At 38.5% G+C, this 17952-nt stretch overlaps 1 protein-coding gene across 1 annotated transcript; it reads right to left on the bottom strand.

Annotated features, from left to right (window-relative positions):
* Positions 1–7339: 7339 nt before the first annotated feature.
* LOC148695142 (uncharacterized) lies at positions 7340–9180 on the bottom strand. Its single transcript, XM_088698313.1, has 2 exons — positions 8205–9180; positions 7340–7395 (listed from the first exon to the last, which is right to left on the bottom strand). Exons 1-2 carry the CDS (start codon positions 9178–9180, stop codon positions 7340–7342), a joined length of 1032 nt encoding a protein of 343 aa, XP_088554439.1.
* Positions 9181–17952: the final 8772 nt, after the last annotated feature.

Below are 17952 nucleotides of genomic sequence, written 5' to 3'. Positions count from 1 at the left end.
CCCATATATGTTGTTATGCTTCTCATAAAAGCTAGAATGTAGTCATATGACCACATTGACATTATTGGATTACCAAATAAGAATCCAACTCTTTTGACAAAAAGAATCCCTAAAAAACATGGCATTGTCCAAAGCACTTCTAAGCTTAGTTTCAATACAAACACTCATATGGAATTGTCATTCCGTGTTAAATTTTATAAAGTCATCACCTTTTATCATAGCAGAGAATTTTTAGACACAAGGTGGAAAGCAAACATATATGTTTAAAGTCCACCTCCACCGTATGCTTAGCAAAAGTACATGGAGTCATATTTTGTTGGCTTTTTAGCCAAAATGGTTCTTGGGATTGGCATAATTTTTTCGTTTGGTCTCTGAGATTTGAAATCAATAGAAGTGGGCCTTGAGTTTGTCCACGGTCAATTATTTTGATCATTCCATGAAAAACCTTTGATAAATAAGGAACAAAATAACAAATATATCCTCAATTTAATAAACAATAGGCCAAAATGATTTGACAACAATTCGGGATATTGTTGTCATTTTCATTATTTAACGGAGTTCTTTCATGGAATGACCGAAATAATTGACAGTAGACAAACTTAAGAACCACTTATATCGATTTTAAATCTTAGAGACCAAAATGAAGAGTTATGCTAATCTCATGTATCATTTTGACTACTTTTTTTGTTCAATGACCTAGCCTTATGAAAAGTACCACATTAAATTAGGAGTCTAAATAAATGTTTAGGAGACTCTTTCAAAATAATATTAATATATTACATTAAAAATATAAAGTAACAAAGAATCAATAGATTGTCTTACTTTTAAGAAAGTCTCATTTTTACATATCTGAGTCAAACTTTTGATGCCGAGGGAATTGAATTCCATGAGGGAAGGTAGGACTGGACAAGCCTGAATGGGAATTCAAATTTATTTACTCAAACTATCCTCACATGTCTTGTGGGAACCACCACAATACCTATAACCTACAACCTCAAAGTTCAAACAGTCCCGCTCCACCGCGTCTTAGATTTCGGGCATATTATGAAGATATCCAGCATTCCAGTGTTAGTCATCTATTGATGATTTTACGTGTATATTTTATCGATTTTCCGTCACTCATAATTTAATATTAATATCAACATTATAAAATAAGAAATTTTAACGAAAAATTTTCTGTATTATTTATTTTAACGAAAAATTATATTTTTACATTGAAAATTTAATCCTAATACTAGTCATTTTATTATTTATTTTATCCTTATTGTTAAAATTTAAGGATTTCAAACCTTTTTTATTAATTTTTTTTTTATAAAATACTGTCTTAAAAATATGAAAATTTTATTTTTAACAGAGTCTTTTAGTGTTACTCTCCCCTTAGGTTGACATTAATTAATTAATTAATTAATGGATCAGAAAGGCCATCGGAAGAAAGCAAGGCCGAATGCATGTAATAATTACTGTAACTTGATCAATATATGAATATGAATATTATACCCCACGTGTCCCCCTTGGGACAAAAAGTAAAATCCCAACCCCCTTTCACAGGTATAAAGCAACTCTTTTACTTTAATGGAAAAACACTTTCTCCTGATCTATTTTGTAAGGATCGTTTGTATCCGTTCATCGCACATCATACGATCAATTTTCATCAAATATTATTTATGTTTAATTTTATTTAGTAAGTACTTTCAATTTCTTTTAACAGAAAAAAAAATGAAAACTAAATAATAAAAGTAATTACCAAATTTTTTTTATTTTATCAAATTACCAACTTATGCACTTTGATTAACCTCGGCAAACAAGGAATTTTTATTTTTTTTAAAATTAAAAAGAAGAGAATACATAATTTTGAATCTATCATAAAATTAATAAAATATGTAACATGAAAGGATGACAATAATTGAGGAAAAATATAGCTGTGAAAATTATTCATATTTATATTCAACGAATGAACCATTTTATTTATCATGTCCACACATATTAGAAAAAACTTTATTCAAATTTAATTTCTTATAATAACAAAATTCAACAACAATACAAAAACAATTTATATTAAAAAAAAAACTCATAGGTATGGATGACACACCCCGACCGAGATCAGGGAGTGCTGGCCGTCACACGAAGATGACGTAGCCATGTGCGCGTGCGGAAGCTATTAAGAAGGTAATATAAAAGTACTAATAATTAAAAAAACTAGCATACAAGTACTAAAACAAGTGCTAGCGTATGTGAGACACAATTTCAGAGCAAGTCTACAGCAGTCAAAAAAGAAAGATACGACATAAATACACCCGAAGGTGACCCTACAATGGTGAGTGTCTGTCAGAAATGCCGGGACGCCCTCTGGGAAAAACCACCGAACCTGCTAGACCACTAGAACCTGGAGGGGCGCAAAAACAAAAGCGTGAGTGGGCAAAAACAAAGCTCTTTGAAAACTCTTTAGCAAAATACATTCTAACCCCTCGCCGTAAAACCTGTATACTTCCCAGAAAATGAACATATATACGTATGTATAGGTATGCCAATCATGCTCCAAAGTATGCCATTCATGCTTGAGAATATGCCACATCAGAATCTCATAATAAATGTAAATGCTCAAGCATAACTCATCTCAATAACATATAATCTAGCAGCCGGGAGTCACCTAACGTGACCTGTACGACTGCATATAGAGCTCCATCTCAAACTCAATAACTGAATCTGCACACGAGTCGGAACCACCTAACGTGGTTTGTACGACAGGACTGGGTGTAATATATACGCTCTAGTGCTACGATCACGTGAAGACTGTGCGATTAATCGCGGGTCACCTACGAGTTGGAACCACTTAATGTGGTCTGTACGACAAGACTGTGCACCTACTTGGATCCAAGCTGAGCGTGTGGTGCGGGTGAACATCACGTGAAGGACTCTGCCCCTCTCTGGGCGGGAGCACTAACACCGGGGGTGCAGATTATGAGCTCTCTAAGCATCTCAAGCTACTACTGAAATACAAACATGAATACCACTTACCTGGCACTTACCTGTGCGTCCATAGCACCAAATACACATATATAAATGTATGCCGCTACTAATGCATGTGATGATGCATAAGCGATAATAATAAGGTACATGGCATAAATCAATTAACCCTTTTTAATCTATTTCTGGGAATATAATTGTATATAGGTATATACGGAAAACAAAAGCCTACTCACTGATAAGTGGAAGGGTCGTAGCCCCCCTGACTCGAGTGTGTACGCTCGTCCTCGGGATACGTATCACCTATACGCGAAAAAGCTACGAAAACGTTAATTTAAAAGCACATAACCAACTTCTCGTAATAACTTCTCATACATTGCTCAAAATGGACAATTGAATATACCAACGTGCTCTACACAACCTCAGGATCACCACCATATTTTTAAAATAATTTTTGGACCCCGCACGCGCCCCCACGCGCCTGAATAGGCACGGACCTACGCGCCCCCCACGCGCGGCCACGTGCCATGCACACTGACGGCGTCAACTGACGCCGTCAGGAATATTCCGTTAAACTGACGGAATATTCCGTTAAACTTAACTGACGCCGTCACTGCCGTTAGGAATATTCCGTTAAACTTAACGGAATATTCTCCTTCTTCTCCGGCGAGACTCCGGCGCCGGAAAACTGGGAAAATTTCAAACTTAGTTTTCTCCTTCGTTTTTCAACCATTTTTCACGATCTTTATACCAAAATGAAGCTTAGGACTAGTAGAATCACGATAGACTAGTTTTAAGGCCTAAAAATCACACGATCATACCTGTCTTCAAACTCAAAACTCGGCCAACTCCACAACCAACGATCCTGACGTCCAAATTCACCCAACGAGCTACTCCCAAGCTCCTGGGAACCTCACAAACACAACTATAAGCTTCAAATGTCCAAAAACTCACTAAATTAATCTTGCATGAACAGTAACTAAAACGGACATGGCGATATCGACGTGAAAACGTTGAAGTTCTTACCTGAAAATGGCACCACTGGACTCCTCTCAGCCCCACGAGCACGAGGGTGGTCTTGGTTTCTTGATTTGTGAAGGTTTGAGTATATGTGTGTATATGTCCGTATGTTTGCAGAAGGAAGAAGAAGAACTCGGGGAGAGAGACAGAGAGACAGAGAAGAGGAAAAGAGGGAGGGAATCCCGGGAGAGTGAGACGGGGTGTATGAGTGTGTGTGTGGTCCTACAACACCACACAACACAAAACTACACGTAAGGTAACAAACTAGGGGGTAAAATGGTAATTTCATACGTACGTTCTAATAATCCCGGGACGGGATGTCACAACCTACCCACCTTAATAGAATTTCGTCCCGAAATTCAAAACAACCACATATAACCCCTAGTGATCGAAGAACAATCTAGGATACAAATCCCTCATTCGATCTTCTGTCTCCCATGTAGCTTCTTCAACCGAGTGATTCCTCCACAAGACTTTCACCAAATTCACCGTCTTGTTCCTCAGAACCTTCTCTTTCCAATCTAAGATCGTTAACGGTTCCTCGTCATACGTCAAATCTGGATTTATTTCTAACGGTTGAGGAGGTATCACATGCAACGGATCAGCAACATAATGTCGGAGCATAGACACGTGAAAAACGTTATGCACTTTAGCCAACTCTGGAGGCAACTCCAACCTGTAAGCTACCTCACCAACTCGTTCTGTGACCATGTATGGTCCGATGTACCTGGGACTCAACTTCCCTTTCTTTCCAAACCGCACAACACCTCTCCACGGTGAAAGCTTTAGAAATACCCAATCTCCGACCTCATAAATTCTGTCCGTAGCATGTCGATCTGCTAAACTTTTCTGCCTGTCCTGAGTTGCTTTCAGGTTAGACTTAATCACCTGAACATTCTGAGTAGTCTCCTCGACAATCTCCGGGCCTACTAAAACTCTTTCTCCAACCTCTGACCAACATAACGGAGTGCGACAAGATCTACCATACAAGGCCTCAAATGGCGCCATGCCAATGGTCGAATGAAAACTGTTGTTGTAAGCAAATTCCATCAAATCTAACCGCTGGTGCCAAGCATCGGTAAACTGCAACACCGAAGCTCGCAGCATATCTTCCAAGGTCTGAATAGTTCTCTCTGATTGTCCGTCTGTCTGTGGATGATATGCCGTACTGTAAAGTAGTCTCGTACCCAAAGCTTCCTGAAAAGCTACCCAAAATTTCGATGTGAATCGTGGATCACGATCCGAGACAATACTCACAGGGACACCATGATACTTCACAACCTTTGAGATAAACAATTCCGCTAACCGGCTCAAAGAGTACTTCTCTCTTACTGGAATAAAATGTGATGATTTAGTGAGCCGATCAACGATTACCCAAATGCCGTCAAAGCCATTATGTGTACGCGGCAACTTGTACACAAAATCCATAGTGATATTTTCCCATTTCCACTCTGGAACGGGAAGCGGCTGCAATAGCCCAAACGGCTTCTTTCTTTCAGCTTTAACCTGCTGACAAACAGCACACCTGCTCACATACTCAGCTATCTCCCTTTTCATACCCGGCCAATAATAAAATGGTCGAATGGTATGATACATTTTAGTCGCTCCTGGGTGCATGGCATAAGCCGAGACATGTGCTTCATCGAGAATTTCTTTCTTCAAATCCAAATTATTAGGCACGAACATTCTACCCTCTAACATCAACATGCCATCAGAATCACGAACTTTGAGATCTCGCCTCCTTCCTTGATCTCGAGCTCGAATTAGTTCTTGAATCTGCTCATCAGCTACTTGAGCTTCAAGCACCCGATCAACCAAGATTGGCCTAACTTGAAAATTAGCAAGTAACACCACTTCTCGATCTTCTGCTTCTAACCTTACTCCCGTAGCACGCAAGTCCACCAAAAGAGGAATACGACTAGCGTACAACGCATTGTTACGGCCATGTGACTTCCTGCTGAGTGCATCGGCCACTACGTTCGCACGACCAGGGTGATAATCAATCGTGCAATCGTAATCGCTGAGCAACTCCAACCACCTCCGTTGACGAAGATTAAGTTCCTTTTGGGTGAAGAGATACTGAAGACTCTTGTGATCTGTGAAGATCCTACACTTCTCTCCGTAAAGATAATGTCTCCACAACTTCAACGCAAAGATGATAGCAGCTAACTCCAAATCATGTGTAGGGTAATTCATCTCATGGGGTTTCAACTGCCGCGAAGCATAAGCAATCACCCTACCATGCTGCATCAACACACATCCCAGACCATTCAAGGAAGCATCGCTATAAACCTCGAAATCACCACTATCGTCCGGGAGTGCCAAAACAGGTGCATTAGTGAGACAATGCTTCAGCTGCTGGAAACTCTGCTCACACTTATCATTCCACTCAAATTTAACGTCTTTCCTTGTTAACCTCGTCAGTGGCAATGCAATTACCGAAAAATCCTTAACGAATCTCCGATAATATCCCGCCAAACCAATGAAACTTCTCACCTCAGTGACGGTTCGTCGTTGCTCCCAACTCTCCACAGCTGCAACCTTCTGAGGGTCAACCAGAATACCTTGAGCAGAAATGATGTGTCCCAAAAACGCAACTTGATCTAACCAGAACCGGCACTTGCTAAACTTAGCATACAATTGGTGTTCCCTCAACCTCTTCAACACCAAAGTAAGATGTCGAACATGCTCCGCTTTAGACTTAGAATACACCAGAATATCGTCAATGAAGACAATAACAAATCTATCCAGGTAAGGCTGGAATACCCGGTTCATTAAATCCATGAAAGCTGCTGGTGCATTCGTCAACCCAAATGGCATAACCAGAAACACGTAATGACCGTAACGAGTCCTGAACGCCGTCTTAGGAACATCATCCCTACTAATCTTCAGCTGATAGTACCCAGACCTCAAGTCTATCTTAGAAAATACACAAGCACCTCTCAGCTGATCAAACAAATCATCGATACGAGGCAATGGATAACGGTTTTTAATCGTCACCCGATTCAATTGCCTGTAGTCGATACACAGCCTCAAAGTTCCGTCTTTCTTCCTCATAAACAACACTGGAGCGCCCCAATGCGAAGTACTAGGCTGAATAAACCCTTTATCCACTAATTCCTGTAACTGAACTTTCAATTCCCTTAACTCAGCGGGAGCCATACGATAAGGAGTTAATGAAATAGGATTAGTACCTGGAAGCAACTCAATAGTGAAATCCACATCTCGATCTGGGGGTAAACCAGGTAAATCCTCAGGAAAAACATCAGGGAAGTGTCTGACCACTCTCACATCCTCAATTCTGCTAGGAACGGTCTCATCTAACACCACATGAGCTAGATACCCCTGACAACCTTTAGACAACAACTTCTTCGCTCGCAAGGTCGAAATAACACCGTGTCTCACCCCACTCTGCTCACCCACAAAAGTAACCTCAGGTAATCCAGGACGGTGAAACGTAACTACTTTCCCGTAACAATCAATGTTGGCACGATAGAAATGCAACCAATCCGTGCCCAAAATCACATCAAAATCGACAATATCTAACGGGATAAAATCAGCTGGCATAACAACACCCTCTACTATCACTGGACATCCTGGGTACATACAATCTACAACACATCTCTCTCCTCTAGGCATAGCGAACTCTAAATCGTACCCTAGAGGTGTGGGGCGAGGTTGCGTCACTTGAGCAAATGTATGAGAAATAACGGAATGTGTAGCTCCACAATCAATTAAGACTCTAGCAAAATAACCAAGAATGTTTAACGTACCCATAATCAAGTCCGGGTTGTTCTGAGCATCCTGCAGGGAAATATTGTGAATATGCCCCTGGCCCTGCTGTCGTCCGCCACGACCTCTGCTCGCTTGAACACCGCGACCTTGAGCTCCACGCCCCTGACTGGGCTGACTCAACTGTCTCGAAGACCCTGCACTACTAGTGGCAATCTCACCCTGCTGATATTGTCCTCCTTGGTACCACTGAGAACCACCTACTGGAGCTGGAGGATACGGCATGTAACTGCTGGGATACGGGGGATAACCACCTTGTGAATACGGGTCCTGGGGGTACTGATACTGTCCCGGAGCATAGGGAACAGCATCACCCTGATAGTGATAGGCACCACCTCTACCTGCTTGACCATAATTACTCGGACCCTGGATTTGCCGAATCGGTGCAGGTGGCGGCATAAAGGTCTGCTGCGGCTTCTGCTGCTGACCCTGAGGACAATTCACAGCTATATGTCCCATCTGCCCACACGTGTAACAACTACCGCTGCCACGCCTGCACTCGCTGAAATGTCGGTTATTACACCTACGGCAAACTGGGGGTCGGTTCCGGCCACCATCACCTTGTCTCTGGCCTCGAGCACCTCCATAAAACCTACCTCCTCGTCCTTGTCCAGAGGCACTGAAACCACCACTAGACGAACTCGAACTAGTACCACCCTTTTTGAAGTTCTGAGTTTGGCGAGGCCCAAGTGACGTTTGACCTTTTCCTTTGTCATCTTTCTTCTGATTGCCGTTTTTCTCTTCATCACTGTCACTCGACATATTCTCAGAGTCCTCAATCCTCAATAGTATCTCATAGAACTCCTGGTAGGACTCACAGTGAATAGTAGTTGCCATAGAACGCCATCTCTTCCTAGTGCCCAAGCGAAAACGACGAAGCATCTCCGCCGGATTACTTGCGACGTCCGGATGGTAACGAGACAGATCAGTGAACTTACGATAATACTCGTTAGCCGTCAACTTCCGCTGTTTCAACTCGGTGAATTCCTGTTTTTTACAATCAATATACTCAGGGGGTACAAATCTCCTCTGAAACACATCCTTGAAAACATTCCAATCAGTTCTCTGAGTTGGAGTCAACCTACGAAGCTCCTGCTCCCACCAGGCTGCAGACTCCATCTCCAGAAACCATGAGGTTGTCTCGACCCACCTGTCCATAGGAAGGTTCCCCTGATTATGCAACACACGGAAAGTCTTCTCTATGTGTTCCAACCAATGCTCCGCGCCTTCGTGACCCTCACTACCATTGAACTTATCCAACTTCAGATTATACATAGTCTCCAGAGGAGTCCTCTGGGGAGGGCGGATAATTGTCTGAAGGGCTGTAGCAATAACTTCCCCCAACTGAGCAAAATCGGGGAAGTTAGACTCAGAAGAACGACGTGGTTCCCGACGAGGCGGCATGATTCTGACAGAAGACACCAACTATTAGAATACTCACAAAGACACAGGACTGCCAAAACTAGGCTCTGATACCAAACTGACACACCCCGACCGAGATCAGGGAGTGCTGGCCGTCACACGAAGGTGACGTAGTCATGTGCGCATGCGGAAGCTATTAAGAAGGTAATATAAAAGTACTAATAATTAAAAAAACTAGCATACAAGTACTAAAACAAGTGCTAGCGTATGTGAGACACAATTTCAGAGCAAGTCTACAGCAGTCAAAAAGGAAAGATACGACCTAAATACACCCGAAGGTGACCCTACAATGGTGAGTGTCTGTCAGAAATGCCGGGACGCCCTCTGGGAAAAACCACCGAACTTGCTAGACCACTAGAACCTGGAGGGGCGCAAAAACAAAAGCGTGAGTGGGCAAAAACAAAGCTCTTTGAAAACTCTTTAGCAAAATACATTCTAACCCCTTGCCGTAAAACCTGTATACTTCCCAGAAAATGAACATATATACGTATGTATAGGTATGCCAATCATGCTCCAAAGTATGCCATTCATGCTTGAGAATATGCCACATCAGAATCTCATAATAAATGTAAATGCTCAAGCATAACTCATCTCAATAACATATAATCTGGCAGCCGGGAGTCACCTAACGTGACCTGTACGGCTGCATATAGAGCTCCATCTCAAACTCAATAACTGAATCTGCACACGAGTCGGAACCACCTAACGTGGTCTGTACGACAGGACTGGGTGTAATATATACGCTCTAGTGCTACGATCACGTGAAGACTGTGCGATTAATCGCGGGTCACCTACGAGTCGGAACCACCTAATGTGGTCTGTACGACAAGACTGTGCACCTACTTGGATCCAAGCTGAGCGTGTGGTGCGGGTGAACATCACGTGAAGGACTCTGCCCCTCTCTGGGCGGGAGCACTAACACCGGGGGTGCAGATTATGAGCTCTCTAAGCATCTCAAGCTCCTACTGAAATACAAACATGAATACCACTTACCTGGCACTTACCTGTGCGTCCACAGCACTAAATACACATATATAAATGTATGCCGCTACTAATGCATGTGATGATGCATAAGCGATAATAATAAGGTACATGGCATAAATCAATTAACCCTTTTTAATCTATTTCTGGGAATATAATTGTATATAGGTATATACGGAAAACAAAAGCACACTCACTGATAAGTGGAAGGGTCGTAGCCCCCCTGCCTAGAGTGTGTACGCTCGTCCTCGGGATACGTATCACCTATACGCGAAAAAGCTACGAAAACGTTAATTTAAAAGCACATAACCAACTTCTCGTAATAACTTCTCATACATTGCTCAAAATGGACAATTGAATATACCAACGTGCTCTACACAACCTCAGGATCACCACAATATTTTTAAAATAATTTTTGGACCCCGCACGCGCCCCCATGCGCCTGAATAGGCACGGACCTACGCGCCCCCCACGCGCGGCCACGTGCCATGCACACTGACGGCGTCAACTGACGCCGTCAGGAATATTCCGTTAAACTGACGGAATATTCCGTTAAACTTAACTGACGCCGTCACTGCCGTTAGGAATATTCCGTTAAACTTAACGGAATATTCTCCTTTCTTCTCCGGCGAGACTCCGGCGCCGGAAAACTGGGAAAATTTCAAACTTAGTTTTCTCCTTCGTTTTTCAACCATTTTTCACGATCTTTATACCAAAATGAAGCTTAGGACTAGTAGAATCACGATAGACTAGTTTTAAGGCCTAAAAATCACACGATCATACCTGTCTTCAAACTCAAAACTCGGCCAACTCCACAACCAACGATCTTGACGTCCAAATTCACCCAACGAGCTACTCCCAAGCTCCTGGGAACCTCACAAACACAACTATAAGCTTCAAATGTCCAAAAACTCACTAAATTAATCTTGCATGAACAGTAACTAAAACGGACATGGCGATATCGACGTGAAAACGTTGAAGTTCTTACCTGAAAATGGCACCACTGGACTCCTCTCAGCCCCACGAGCACGAGGGTGGTCTTGGTTTCTTGATTTGTGAAGGTTTGAGTATATGTGTGTATATGTCCGTATGTTTGCAGAAGGAAGAAGAAGAACTCGGGGAGAGAGAGAGAGAGAGACAGAGAAGAGGAAAAGAGGGAGGGAATCCCGGGAGAGTGAGACGGGGTGTATGAGTGTGTGTGTGGTCCTACAACACCACACAACACAAAACTACACGTAAGGTAACGAACTAGGGGGTAAAATGGTAATTTCATACGTATGTTCTAATAATCCCGGGACGGGATGTCACAATGGAAGTATCAACACATATGTCTCGGTATGATTGCATCGGTACATAAGTTTTGATTTGATGTATCAGTACAAAGTTTTCGGTATGATGTATCAATATATAAGTTTCAGTACGATTGCATCAGTACATAAGTTTTGATATGAATGTATCGATATATAAGTTTCAGTATGAATGTATCAATACATAAGTTTCAGTACGAATATATCGGCACATCAGTTTCGGTACGATTTAGGCTTGGCCTAGGCCCAGTGCGGGCAGGGCGATCGTCTGGGGCCCAAAAAAATTGGGGGCACCAAAATTATTAGGATGGTATATTATATATATTTTTATAAGAGTATAAATTTATAAAATTTGGTTTAGAGACAAAGAAATTTAACTATAACTAGTGGTTTTGTTGTTTAAAATTAATGAGGAGGTCTTAAGTTCAAAACACCGTGTGTATTTATTTACATTCCAATTTTTATAAATTTCTTTTCATAATAGTATAAATTTATAAAATTTGGCTAAATGATCAAGAAGTTTAATTACAAGCAATGGTTTTTGTTGTTGTTTAAAATTAACGAGAGGTCCTAAGTTTGAAATGCTATGAGCATGAGTATTTTTTTTCAATTTTTTACAAATTTTTGTTTGGTTGTTAATTTATTTACTAGCTAGTAGTTATGTGGTTTGCTATTTTTAAATATCCGTTCTAATTCAAGTTTAATATTCAACAAAGAGTAACACGTAAACTAATTTTTTAGACCAAATTTGCAAATAATATTACGTGTCATAAAAAAGTTTAATTTAGTGTTCATTCATTACTTATACATATCCTTAAAGACTCGAAAATATTATTATATTCTTAGTCTTATATTAAAGTTAGTAAATAAGAAAAAATAGCTCACTTAAAAGTTTAGATGGAAAACAAAACTCATAATCTATCTACTTGTAAGCCCGAAGTTTTTTGGTTTCCTTCTCTCGATACAAAATAAATTAGTTATTCCGTGTTTTTAAATTATTGAGTTTGAAGTGTTTTTCTAAATATAATTCTATTGATGTCTTTTGTGAGAAAATAAATAAATTTTTTTATATGAAGTGAGGGCACATTTTTTAGCGTCGTCCCGGGCCTCAAAAATCTCTGGACCGGTCCTGGTACGATTGCATTGGGACATAAGTTTCGATACAATTGTATCGGTACAAAATATCTCGGAACATAACTATAGTACATACATAGGTATGTTAGATGCATATACATAGAAATTTACGCACAATGAAGAATATATGATGTATGTGGTTTTTTTTATTGTGGGAACTTAATAATAATTGTCAAATAATATTTTTATTGTTTATGAGGATCAATATAAGTTATATAACCTACATACAAAAGCTCAATAGCTATTACAACCTAATTAATATTTGATTGTTACAATTAAATGTCAAGGACTAAAGTTAGTTTTTAATCTTATAAACAGCTTTTTTATAAAAACAATCTTCTTCAAAGATTGAAATAGAATTTTCTAAAAAGAATTTCAGCGATTAACAAACTATACGTATGTGAACTCATAACAATCGTCATTAAGCAACAAAATATGTTATTGAAAAACTTAAAAAAAAAATACAAAATAAAATAAGGATTTGTCACGTTAATGGGATTTATGAGAGAAACACAAAAGTGAGTCTGTAAGGAAATGTCGTAATCTCATTGCAGGGAAATGGTCCTACTTATTTTTCCTTTGTGTTTTGTTTTGATTCATTTGCTTGCTTGCATCTAAAGTTTTTAACCGCCGTTAAGTTCCAATGGAGTACTTGAGAAGAAGAGTAGGAGCGATGTTACATATGCATTGATAAGATGAGGATTCTCTTTACGAGGATATACATTATATTCATTCATCGTTTATCGTGCGATTAGATTTTGTTAAGTTATGTTAATGTTTACTTTTGAATAAAAAAATTCATAATGATATTTTATTTCACAATGTACGATGAAATGATAGGATCCGAGGATTTTTAGAATTCTCAGATGGGATCCAAATCCCATTAATTGATGCACACCACACGTCAAATTAAATAAATCTGTTTTTCAAGAGGCCGTAAATTATTAGTTAATTACAAATCAATTCATTTGTAGATTTTCGCTCTCAAACTTGTAAGGAATTGTTAATTTCTCCTCAAAATCTTGATTGTATCTGATTTTTCATTCTTTTTGGTCATATGGATAACACATGGCAAATGTTTGAAGGCAACTAAGGAATTTTATCCTTATGTGAACATCAAATTGTTTTTTTCTTCTTCTCTCCTATCTGACTTCGTATGTTTTATGTTTGAAGATTAGCCATGGGAGTCTAATTAGCAATTGCAAAGTATTGTCTTTGCCCCTAATTCATCAAAATAGAATTATCCTTTTGCCTTCATACAGTTGTCATGTGTTGTTCATGTAACTAAAATGAATGGAAAATTGGATGAAAGAATTCAAAATCTAACGTAAAGGAGAAATTGACTATTTATAAAAGATTGGGAAGGTAATTAGTTAAAATTATAGTTTAAGAGAGAAATTGACTATTTATAAAAGATTGGGAAGGTAATTAGTTAAAATTATAGTTTAAGAGAGAAATTGACAGCTCAATACAAGTTCAAAGACAAATTGATTGGAGAAATGCTAATGGGACTCTCTATGAATTTTTTACCACCTCATATTTTTTGTACAATGTTTTATAATATTAGCATGAGAATTAACGTTACTGTGAGATTACAAAAAGTCCTAGAAAATTACACTTTTGAGAAAATCCCCTTAACATTTTTCAATTGACAAATAGATCTAATTCTTTCAATCTTTGCCCATCTTTTTAAGCTAAGAGGCCATTAAATATAACATAATTGTTTTGAAGCTAATAGAAACTAGACATGAAAGATGTGTTTGTTTTACCGGACTATCTTGGATTGGACTAAATTCAGAGACTAAGTTGAATTAACTTGACATGAACTAACTAGCATAAGAATAATAAGGCATTTAATACAATGTCAAACTAAATCGCAATACAATATTAGACAATATCACGGGCTAAATTAATTTTGCGACCTAAATATTTATTTGTCATTTTTTTAATTCTCTCCCGCTTCTTTTTCTTTTTCTTTTCTCTCTCTTTCTTTCTAGATGCTTCTCCTTCCTTTTTATTCTTTACTTTTCTTTTTGTCTTCCTTTTCAAATTCAGGAACCGGGCACAACCCAATGAACCCTAACGAGATGAAACATTTGCCGATGGATGCAGGCGTTAGAGTTGCAGATGGTGTGGTCGAGCACGAACGCGTAGATGAGAGTTGGCATCGAGCTTTTGGTGAATGGCAATTTGGATTTGCTCACCCAGGGAGGCACTGTCGTCAAGCATAACGTGGAGAGGGGAGAGAGTGTGGTGGTCTGGTAGTGTTCGCTATATTGTGGACAGAAAACATGCAACGCGGGCAGGAAGGCAGAGAGCAAACAAAGAGGAGGGAGCTAGATTGTGAACAGAAAACACACAACACGGGTAGGAGGCAGAGAGCAAACAAAGAGGAGGGAGGTCTTGGAGGTCCCATGGTTTTTTTTTGGGGGGGGGGGTGGGGTGGTGCTAAGATCTCCTAGCGAAGGGTTTTTCCTTGTGCGAGTCCCTTTAGTTTTATTGATCTTAATCTCAACACGGAACAAACAAAGGACTAGACCAATACCTAATGCAGTCTAGTTCAATGATTATTAATTTATTAGTGAGGCTAAACAAACACACTTGAAATGCACTAAAAAGTGATGGTTTCAACAAATAATAAAGTTAGAGCATCCTATATGGGGCTAGAAAAATGATGGATATAGTCCATTTTAAAGCTTCGAGGAATCTTTGGGGCTTTATAAAAGAATCTCTCACAATGAGGGGCTATATCTTTCGGGCTCTATATGAGGTTATATATATATTTATTTATGTTGTAATTTGATTAAGCGATGATTTTTTTTTTTTTTTTGTGTTAGCTTTTCTTAAGTTGATTTTTGGACGTGCTAATCTTAATTTTTATTTTTTTTTTATTTTTATGAACCCTTCAAGCTAAAAAGTTCAAATTGTGACAAAGTTAGATTTCATCACTTATGAATCGTTCATTGGATTAGATTCCCTTATCTCAATCTCATCCGTTGAAATAAACAAACCCCCACTTCGCCCTTTGAAATAATTTGATTTTTACGTATAACACAACAATTTACCTAGCACCAATTGGTAAATTAGTATCATACAATTTTGAAAAAAATTATTTGAAAATTTCACCCATCAATGCCCATGAACGTTAAATCAATTTGAAATTTTAATTTTCATGGAATTTAAAACAATCATTAATTAGCCAAATTGCAAGAAAAATAAGAAAAAAGAATTTAAAAAATAATAAAAGGAGAGTATAAGTGTATTTGCAAGTGGAGGGAGAGTGATAGAATTTTGCTCACATGGATAGCTACTTTTTTTGTGGGACCCACTGTTTTTTAAGGTTAGATGTACCCCGATTTTATACTACTCAAGAAAGGAAGTTGCTAGCCTCAGTGATGGATCTAACCCCACTTTCCGGCTCACTGGGGATGAAATTTTTCGCTAAGGCTAGAAATGTGGTAACCTCATGGAGGATAAAGCCTTCATTGGGGATGCTCTTATCATGCATAATTGTTACTTTAATTTCTCTCTTGGCACTCTGAAAAATAAGGAAGCTAGATAAAAGATACATTCACAAAGAGCGCATCCATGTTTTTTAGATGAATGAGTTCATTACGATGTTGAGTTTTCACCCATTTATTCCGAATTTAAAAGATATTTACTGAACAGTGTCTTGAAACAAAAGTAATTCAAATATCAAAGTGTGTTTTCCACCAAAATAGAATGAAGCAGATTTTTTTCACCAATGTCACATAATCAAGTGATCCGGACCTTTAAAATTTTATTCAACCGTAAAAAAATTATTATAACTTTTAAGAGATCAAAACATATGAGCTCTTGAATGAAATTTCAGAATTCTGAATCATTTGATCCGATGATCTTGATAAAAAAATCTGAAAATGACCTCTTGCCAAAATAGAAAAATTCAAGTGTTATAAAAATGAAATGAGTTAAATGACTCCGTCAAGTCAAGCTACCAGCCCACGTTAAGAGCCGTGAGGGTCTGTCAGTTAATTCCTTTTTTGGAACGAAAGGTCTGTCAGTTAGTCAGTCCGTCATAATTGAAACCATGACTCATTTGTCGTCTTGTGATGACTCAGCAAGAAACGGTAAAGAGAAAAGTGCTGAACCAATTTTCTCTTTTCTTAATTGCCCCTTTGACCCATTTCACCCCCTCACCAGTACTTTACATTTAGTCCAATTATTACCAAGTTACCCCACCATTTTTTACTTTTACCACTACCATTCCTTCGTAAAAATGCCTAATTCCCCTTTTCTTGTACAAGAAAGTTACTATTTCGTGTTTGATCTTAATCGTTGATTTTTGTTTTACTTATTTAAAGGTTAGAAAGAAAGATGAACGTGTGAAAAACATTTCTTTTGTTAAATTTAATTTTGAAGCTAATACATGGTACACAAATGAAAATTGATTAATGTGTAATTAATATAGATCATGAAGTATCTTCCATTGTTATTGTTGATTAAAAATGCTGAAGGACGAAACTTAAACTTTTACGCACTATGTGGCAATAACTGTTATACTATATGACCAACTTTAATGGTGGGTTAAAAGCTAAATTACCCTCCAAAATTTCCCTCCAAACCCACTCCAACCCAAGGGAAAAATTTGGGCTAAATGCTAAACCAAGGCCAAATTCCCCCCAAAATTTAGCCCAGAAATCGGAGTGGACTCCACCCAATATTTATCTGAATTTAAATTTTTTTAGATTAAAATGTTAATAAAATTAATTTATGATAGTCTACATATTTATTTATAAAAAAAATTAATTTAACAAAAAAAAAAAGCCTAAGTTCATTCTTTAATAATCCCGGGCTAAAATTTTAGGCTAGAACGGTTGGAGTAGAAAAGCTATTTCTGGACTAAAAACTAAATTTTCCGGGCTAAAATATTTGGCTTTTAGCCCAACCATTGGAGATGGTCTAAGCAGCATAAGTTCTTAAAAAATAATTCCATTACTAACGTATTATTCGAAATTCAATGTAGATTAACCTTGATCAATAGATCTCGAGAAAGAGGATACAAACCAATAGATTCGTAAATGATAATAAACGCTCTTAATCACTATAAGCGACACACAATTCAATGTAAGTTGATTATCACCTAGATTGAGATTGAAAGGATTTTACTCCAAATAATTATCTCAGTTACTTTTTACATGCATTCTTTCGAAATTTCCCAAAAATAAACCAGAAAGTGGTCCAAAACCATTTTGGTGCTGACGTGGCAACAGAAGGAGGAGGAAGGGATGTATGTAGTGGCGGATGCTGGTAAAATACGTACAAAAGCCATTTCTTTGGGCAAAAATACATT

This window comes from Pyrus communis, chromosome 8 (genome assembly GCF_041283825.1).
Source record: "Pyrus communis isolate YQ-2024b chromosome 8, ASM4128382v1, whole genome shotgun sequence".
NCBI lineage: Eukaryota > Viridiplantae > Streptophyta > Magnoliopsida > Rosales > Rosaceae > Pyrus > Pyrus communis.
The sequence above is the reverse complement of the archived record's forward strand: the minus strand, read 5'-3'. Positions and strand labels throughout refer to the sequence as shown.